Genomic DNA, 8,821 nt, shown 5'->3' on the forward strand with positions numbered 1-8,821 from the left:
CTAAGCATGCCTTCTTTACCTTGATTTATGTATTTTTGAGGGGATTTGTGTTGTAGTACATGTTTTGACATTTTTATATACATAGATCTTGTTTATTCAATAATTTGTCTGGTTTAATTCTTTCAATTGATCATTTCATTCTATCTATATGTCTATGTATGTTAGAATAGATGTTCATATATTTATCTCTAGCTCTTGTGTTGTTGATGCATGTTTATGTGTGTTAATGTTATAGATCTAGAGATTGTCAAGACATAGTGCTTAATAGAATGCTCTTGTGGTTTATTTGATGGTTCATACTCATTTTTTGATGAATTGTGCCTCTCCCTTAGTTTAATTAGTTTAATTTTCATGTCATTAGCTTAGATGTAGTGTAGTTACCTTAGTTGTTAAATGAGAGGACAATCCATACTTGTTGTTTGATATTCCATACTTATGAATGCAAGTAATATATTTCTCTAATCATGTGATGGGTTTGGATTGTGAGCTTAAATGAAGGATTAATGGCTTAGTTTGATATATTATGCTATTCATTGTATTGTTTAGACAATATATACTTAATTGGTCATCCATGCTTGTTGAAACAACCACACACACTCACTATTGTTGCAACATATGTTTTCCCCCTCATTAATTATGAATTGAGTGTATAGAAAGGTGATGCTTAGTGGTGACCTCTAAGTCCCAAGACCTCTCTCTCTTGTTTTCTCTATCCTTTAATTACTTGTTTTATATTGAGCTTATTTAGTCTTAATTGTAGTTTAATCAACCAAACCAACCACATTTTGATCACTCGACCTACTAACCCTAATCTTGTTTCCATAGTAATACGACCCACCAATCCCTTGGGACGATCCCTACTCACCCTAGCTATATTTTTAGTTAGAGGTAGTAGTGACTTTTATAAATTTAAAACTTGGCCACATTGCACACTCACACTCTTAGTTCATCTCTTTGCAAACTTTTGGTGCAACGTGACAACAACCACCAGTCATGATCATATTCTTGTTGTAGTTGAGTTTGATGTCTCAAACCTCTATCTGTGACTTATTTTTTTGGTTTAGCCTTCTATCATAAGTATATATGCATGTTATCTTGTTGTGAGTTGAACTTTTATCCTTTGAGCAAGTTTCAATAGTTGATTCAACGCTGTATAAGTTGATATTTGCACAGAGAAATGCTCATTTGGTGTTTTGGCCTTTGAAACACTAGTTTTTAGGGTTTTCAACAGTGATAGTCCTATTAAGCTGAGATAGTTAAATACGTTACTTGTTTAATTGTGATTATCATTTGAGCATGTGTATAAGGTTGATACAAGTCTGAGGGAACCATCTTCTGGTCTGTGATAATACAAAATTCCAGATTTACCCCTCTGAGCACAGATTGTGCAGAATGATGCTTTGTTGTTGTTGTTTGATACTTTGAGCTATATATTCACTCTGGCTTGTGCAATTGCCTGAGTATTGTTGTAATACATCTTTATATATGCATTTGGTGAGCTATGAAAGCTCATAGGGTCCAAACATGGTTGCTTAGGGAGTGCACGTGTGCATTATTATGAGATAGGGTGTGTGTAGAGTGAGAGACAACTGAGTGTGTATCTACTTGCATTACAACTAATGGAGCTTATATTGGTTGTGGCCAACAACCATGGGTTTTTATATCTAGTTGAGAAATATTTTCCTTGTAAAATCACTGAGTACTTGTGGTTGATGTGTGAGCCTGTTGCATTAAAAGTATATTAAGTGTCAAAACAATTTTTATAAAAGAACCAATTCCCCCCCCCCCCCTGTTCATCAAATTGCATGAAAAAAATCTCATGACAAATTACAATTGCTTGTTTATGAATACATAAGCACACAGAATTGATCGTATTATATAACAAATGATTTTATTAACAACTCAATATTCTTTTTGACATTACAACAAACACCTTTTACTCACTGACAACCACACTTGGCCACCAAAATAAGCATGTAAAAGGTTATATATATACATTTGTGTCCTTATCTGAGTGAGCTAGTCAAGTTGAGCAGCAATTTGGAAACTATTTGTTGTTCTTTGACGTACTAGCATACATTAATCAATTAGAATTCTAAGAAAGGTAAAAAAAAAAGAGTTAGAGATCTAAAAGAGTCCCACATGGGATAAGGTACAACTTGGAACAAATTGGAATTCCTGTAAATATTAAAAGAATTAAACTAGGCATATAAGGTGGGCAATTACAATATTGAAATATAAGAATGAGACATGGTGTGATGAAGGAACTCTTTTGTAATTTCATTTTAAGAGAGATAAGAGATGAAGCGCTAGAGGATAATTGTAGAGCATCAATATCAGTTCCCTTTTGAAAGAAACAGATTAAATTGACCATTAAAGTTAGATTTGGAAGTCTAAGGACATGTTAAATTAAAGGTATGACAACATTTCATTACAATTATTGTGCATGAAATTTAAATAACTCATTTTACATTGTTATTTGAAATCCACACACAATACCCTTAAAAGTTAAACCAATCCATAAATGTTGTAAGACTTAAATCCAAATTATTAAATCTAAATTTAAATAACTCATTTTACATTGTTATTTGAAATCCACACACACTCCTCTTAAAAGTTAAACCAATCCATAAATGTTGTAAAACTTAAATCCAAATTATTAAATCTAAATTTAAATTACACATCTTAAACAATTAAACCTAATCCATCCAATATGAAATTGTTCCTCCCAAATGAAATTTAGTGTTAAAACTAATTAATCCAAACATAAGGAGTGCATGGAGTTGTTGTTTGTACAATGATTTATGATTTATGTTGTTAAAATTTCAAGGCCATGTTTGGATTGAGAGAAATGAAAGAAAAAATGGAGAGAATGCCCGATTCATGTTTAGTTTAAAAATGGAGAACGAAAATATAGGAATAGAAATGAATGATAAGGAGGGATTACTTCACTCTTTTAGTAATGTTTTCACATTCCTTTCCAAAATTCTAATAGTACTCCTTCAAATTATTCAAATGAAAATAAAGAAAAAGAGTTTATTCTTATCCTTTATTGACACAAAAAATTTGGACTCAGACTCTATTCATGCAATTTTTTTTTTTTTTTTGGCCTAACAACAGAATGCCTTACGACATCTATAAGAGACTGAACAATAAAACACAAACCACAACCAAAAGGAACAAACTGAACAACCAAAGAGAACAAAAGAACCACAAGACCCGCAAAAACAAGACATCCAACAGATCAGTTTGAAGTGGAAGCTCGAGGCTAGACATCACCAACCAAAAGTGCCAGCTACGTAACAAAATACTGCGATGGAGATGAGTTAGAATTAGCAAAATCGTCAGTCTGTGTAACAAGGGGAATGTTACCCACAACACCAAATGAAAACTGATCCGTAACCAAACACGCCTTAGGAGGAGCCACTGAAACTTTAGGCTTCTTCCCATCTATCGGAGTTGATCCTGGGGCCGAAACAGGAGTGAGTGGTCGATGCTTATGGTTGTTCCTCGCAGGAGAAGAGCCCTGGCTTTGAGAGGATGCCAAAGAATCAGAAGAGTGGCCTTTATGGGTACCGCCAAACCTTTACATTTATGACCACCTTTGGAATGTTAATTCCATCGCGACAAAGGCAACACTCGCCCTTGGCCCTGAGAAAAAGATGGCACACATTGAACTGGCTCCTCAATGTAGGCTGAAACAACAAAGCTCTGAGAGAGAGAGCCGTGACTCCATTATTGGCCTGACCAGACACGCTCACCCCCACTTGAACACACTCTTCAAACTGACCATAACCCACAACCTCGGTAGCACCCAAAAGAGAACCCGAAAGTGGAGAATTTGAACATGCACCTTTACCAGCACCAACCGCTCCCAAGGCACCCTCACCTACAGTTAACAACGCCCCTTCCACAACAGGAACAGTATTAGAAAGAACCCGACCACGACGCGCAGTCAAAGGGAGGTCGCCAAAGACCCTATCCGAAGCTTCTCCCTCCACATAGAGCCAATTTTTCCTAGTACTCACAGCCAAAGATTCAGCGCGATCACCTCTAGGATTTCAAATATCCTTCCTCAAGTAGCCCTCCACACCTAACCAAGGCCTATGCTCCATCAACTCCACAGGGGGCTAGGAGGCACCAACAAAACAAACCTTCCAATTATGCCCAATAAGACCACAAGTAAAACATAATGACGAAAGCTTTTCATATCGAACTTAAATCCAAACATTGGTATCCGACGGACCTAACAACCGCACATTCAAACGAAGTGATTTAGTAATATTCAACTCCACTTTGAGGCAAAGACCCACTATCAACCAGCAAAGTCTCCTTGCTCTCAATCATACCCTTGTCCCGCAGCTCCACCTTCAAACACCGACCAAAAGCATTGACAATGCGACGACCAACCTTTTCAGAGAGGTAATTAGCTGGAACATCTAAAAGTTGTATCCAAAATAGTGAAAGATGAAACGCCGACTCAAAAAGAAGAAGAGCATCCTCCCACTCTTTTAGTACTAGTAGGTGCCCATCAAACAACCATGGACAACCGTGAAGGATCCGAAGATGAACTGAACCATCCGGAATGACAAGTTGAAACAAATACCCTGCAATTTTATATACAATGAGACGTGAGGACAAAGCTTCATTCTGTCTTTCCTTGGGCCATAACTTTTGAAACATCCTGCTGAAGGTGTACTTAGCACCAACTAAAGTAATAGTCTTCGAAGCCCAAACCTTTCCAAACAAATTGTTACAGCACATAGTCACCCCTTAAGCAGTATCCTTAGCCGATAAGTGAACGGGCCTCTTCTCCTCACGCGTAAGCGTCAAACCATTCATTTGAGCAATCAAAGAGGACTCCATCAACCCAAGAAAAACAAAAGAAAGAACAGGACAATACAATAAGACCCGTAACTTGCTCTATCGGTGTAAGGGCACAACTATGAAACCCAGAAAGAGACAGAGAAACCCAAGATGATATAACACAAAAGGAGAACATACTAGAATAGCATAGGAGCCGGTCAACACTTAGACGCCAAGTAAAACTTCCCAATCACAATGAAGCGTAATGATGACAGTAAGCACAACTGCAAAAAAAACGTACCCTAATCCAAACCACAACTTGCAATAGAGCCTAACATAAGCCCACGTGAATTACTTGAACGAGGAAAGAAGTGATAGTTGGGGACTGTGAGGTAAATAAACACCTCACGTGGGATTTGCCTTACCAGGCCCACCAGATGCTATCCCAACCACTTAAGCCACACCAAACCCATATCCACACCAACCAAGAACACCACCACAATCGGATACAACGAAGAAGCCCGACTAATGGCCAGTAAGGAACATAAGCCAACACAAAAACCAGATTTTTCCACCGATAAGCCAACCAAACAAAGAACAGAAGAAGACAAGAGAAGAGAATGGAGACCAGAGAAATAGCACAGGGAGGACACACCACCTTGACCACAGAAAGAAAACCCCTTGCCCTAAGCGAATACGGAATCGCGAATATCCCTTAACAATCATCACGCCAAAGCCACAGCGTCGACAAAAAACATCAGAAAAGGGAAGGAGAACAGAACTCTGATAGCACAGAGAACTCAGCCAAACAGAGAACTCTCATGGGAGAGACGGAGTTAGGTTTTTTCGAAAGTAGATTCCTTTATGGACAAATCAATTGTAGTGCAGAAGAATTTGTTCCTGTGACTTTCACACACAACAACAAACCCTAGGGTAACATATATATAACTAATTAACCATAGGCTCTATAATATTCAAAGCTCTCTCACAACAGACCCTACGGACACCCCATTTCTGTAAAAGCCCCTAACAAAGACCCTCTATTCATGCATTAGAAAGGAGAAATATATTAGTGAAAAGAAAGGAAAACAAGGAGGGCATTCTCCATCACTGCCATCACCCTCGTTCATTAACTTCCCAAACTTTCTTATTGAAAAAACAAAGGGCAAAAACCATCCCAGACAGGGGCCTGTACTCCTTCGGAAACTGTTTTGTGGTTCTTGTTAGTTGTTGTTTGATTCCTGGTTGCTTTCTACTGTTCTTGCTTTTGCCGGTTGGCTCTTTGTTTGCAGGGACAAAAAAATAATATCAATAATAAAAAATAAATAAATAAATCACCGGCTAGGACTTTTAAAGGATACATTTCAAACAGTGCAGAGTAGTCTCACTTGTAAAGAATAATTGTGTAAATTAAAGCATGACCACTTTAACTAAAAGAACAATAAAATTTGAAACATACCATTATACCTACCAAAAAACAAAAAACAAAAAACAAAAAAAACATTACAGTAAATATTTAAACTTCAACAAAGCAACACTTTTTATACTAATTAATCGTGTATTATATACCCCCAATAACTTTTAACAGTTTCATATATTCCAATCATCATCATGGACATATATTTACTAACTTATTTTCACCGGATAAAGCAAGTAAAATTAAAAATAAAACTCAAGTGGGTCCCTTAATTCGTCTCTCCCTTCAAGAAGACTTCACCATAATCCGGTTTTCATGGCCCTTTCCAACTTTCTTCAATCCCAATATCTTCTTCACCTTCCCAATCATCATACTTACCCCACACGTCGTTTTAGCAATCACCAGAGGTCTAGACGACGCCGTCTTCTTCTTCTTCTTCAAACTCAAAGAAGATGCCGTTTCTTTCTCCACCTTCAACTGTTCGACGAAATTCCCCAAAGAAGCCCCAGTCTTGTTAAAACTCGCTACCATTTCTGGGTACCACGACTTCATCATCGACTTGAAATGACTCGACACATTCACGGAAGACGATGACGACGAAGAAGATGAACCCGACCCAGACCCGTCATCAGTGTAATACCCGACTCTTGCGGTACCATTCAGGTACGCATTAGAAGCTGTTAGAATCACACGCGCGCGCTCGCGAAAATGTGAAGCAACAAAGTCGTCGAAGTTCTTGGGTGGTCTGCGAAGCAAGTACACCATGGTCTTACACGACAACACAAACGCATTCTCGCTGTAAGCCATGGATTTCTTCGACCCGCCCGGGAAAACTCCGGAACCCGGTTCGTTGTAGTACGGTTTTTCATTGAGGACGAGTCCCTGGATCGAGACCAGGACCTGAAGCACCGTGGACTCAGCTGGGTTCCACTTTTCCCGTTTGTTACCGACCCATGTGTTGAGGAGGCTGAGACAGACCCGCCCGTTCGCGTAGAGGTTCGGGTTGAGTCGCAACCCGAATGAGCGGTAGGAGACTTGGGGCGGGCGGGCCGGGTAATCGGGTGGGAAGGCTAGGTCGAAGAAGAAGAGACCGTCGTGGTAGGGTGTGCCGGCGGAGCCGATGATCACGGCTCGGAGGAGATCGATGCGGCGCTCGTAGACACGGACATAGATGGAGTCCGGGAGGTTTTCTTCTAGAACCTTCCATTCCTTCATGATCTTCTTGTGGACCCCACTCGATGGTTTGATCAGGCAATCCCCTCCGTTGTTGTTGTCTTTGTGGGACCGGTTCGTTCTGAGATACAAGTGGTCCGAGTCATCGGCGACCACATCGAACCGTCGGAACTGTTTGGCTACGGAGTTTATGGACTCCTCTTCTTCTATCTCACAGTTCACAGAAAAAGCCATAGGCTGAGAGAGGGGGGGGGGGGGGGGGGGAGGTAAGAGAGAAAAATGAGTGGGAATATAGATGGAATGAGAGTTGGTTGGAAGCAAAGGAATTGGGTCCCACTAGGTGTGGAAAATGGACGGTGATGATCAGATCAGCTGAGCCCTTTTTGGGAGAGAGTGATGAAATGGGTGCAGAAGTTTTGAGGAAATTTTGGATGACGGTTTCCATTAGGATTTGCATAGTTTTAGGGAATTTTGCCGATATTCATGAAAAAGTAACTTAATAAGAAACCTCTTGGAATCTTCCTTAGGTCATTTAATTGACCCACTCCGCATGTGAATACACAAATCAATGAATAGTGCATACTTTTAATTAAAAATGGATAAGAACAAGTGTTTGTCTCAGTAACGAACATATAAGTTTGGAACACAAATTGATCGAAATTGAAAACGAGTGTAATACTAAAAATTATAGTGATTGTTGATATTAATTTTCAACAAAACGAGTGTTATCTTAGAAATTAATTTTATTTGAGATTTACAAGCGTTAAATTATGTGTGAAAGGCCGTCGGTAATATTTGTTGTGAATTTTGACTAAACATAATATATTTATTTGTCTTGAAAATAATTAAAATTAAGTGATGACTCTTAAATTCAACAATAAACTTGATAAAGGATAGATATTCAATTTATTCACATTTTAAAGTTTAAATTTTTAGAATTGAGCTTTTATATTAATACTTTCGCATTAATGCAAAAGAAATAGTAATTCAATGATAATATAGGAGTTGGCTATTGTCAATAATCCTCTTTAAGGAATTTAGGGATAATTTGGTAGGTAGGAATAGAATGAAATATTTTTAATTTTATTCTTTTGTTTGGAAAGTAATTTTAAAGATAGAATGTCTATTCTTCACATTTCTTGAAAAATGGTTATTTCATTAAAATCATTCCATTTTCTAACAAAAGAATTAGACATTCCATTCCACGCTTAAAAAAAAAAACAGAATAAAAATAAACATTTTTCTCAAACAACGAGATCCGATAAAAGTCAATTTTTTTTAATATTCCCTACTCAATTTCCAAATATACATGAAAAATATATATTTATGTGTGTGTATATATATATATATTTATTTGGTTTATATATATATATAGATTAATTTTCTTTTTTAAGTCATGCATAACCAAATGAGAGAATGAGAATG

General features: G+C 37.8%; 1 protein-coding gene across 1 annotated transcript; it reads right to left on the minus strand.

Annotated features, from left to right (window-relative positions):
* Positions 1–6,207: 6,207 nt before the first annotated feature.
* Positions 6,208–7,653, minus strand: LOC132290911 (putative ubiquitin-conjugating enzyme E2 38). The gene has a single exon (XM_059790170.1). It carries the CDS (start codon positions 7,628–7,630, stop codon positions 6,509–6,511), a length of 1,122 nt encoding a protein of 373 aa, XP_059646153.1. The 5' UTR covers positions 7,631–7,653; the 3' UTR covers positions 6,208–6,508.
* Positions 7,654–8,821: the final 1,168 nt, after the last annotated feature.

The sequence above is a fragment of the Cornus florida genome, unplaced genomic scaffold, assembly GCF_030987335.1.
Source record: "Cornus florida cultivar Cherokee Brave unplaced genomic scaffold, ASM3098733v1 CherokeeBrave_3.0.0_Hap2_Chr01, whole genome shotgun sequence".
NCBI classification, from domain to species: domain Eukaryota; kingdom Viridiplantae; phylum Streptophyta; class Magnoliopsida; order Cornales; family Cornaceae; genus Cornus; species Cornus florida.

What these genes read in the sequence shown, in the direction of transcription:
- LOC132290911 (XM_059790170.1), bottom strand. Translation starts at nt 7,630, where the DNA reads ATGGCTTTTTCTGTGAACTGTGAGATAGAAGAAGAGGAGTCCATAAAC.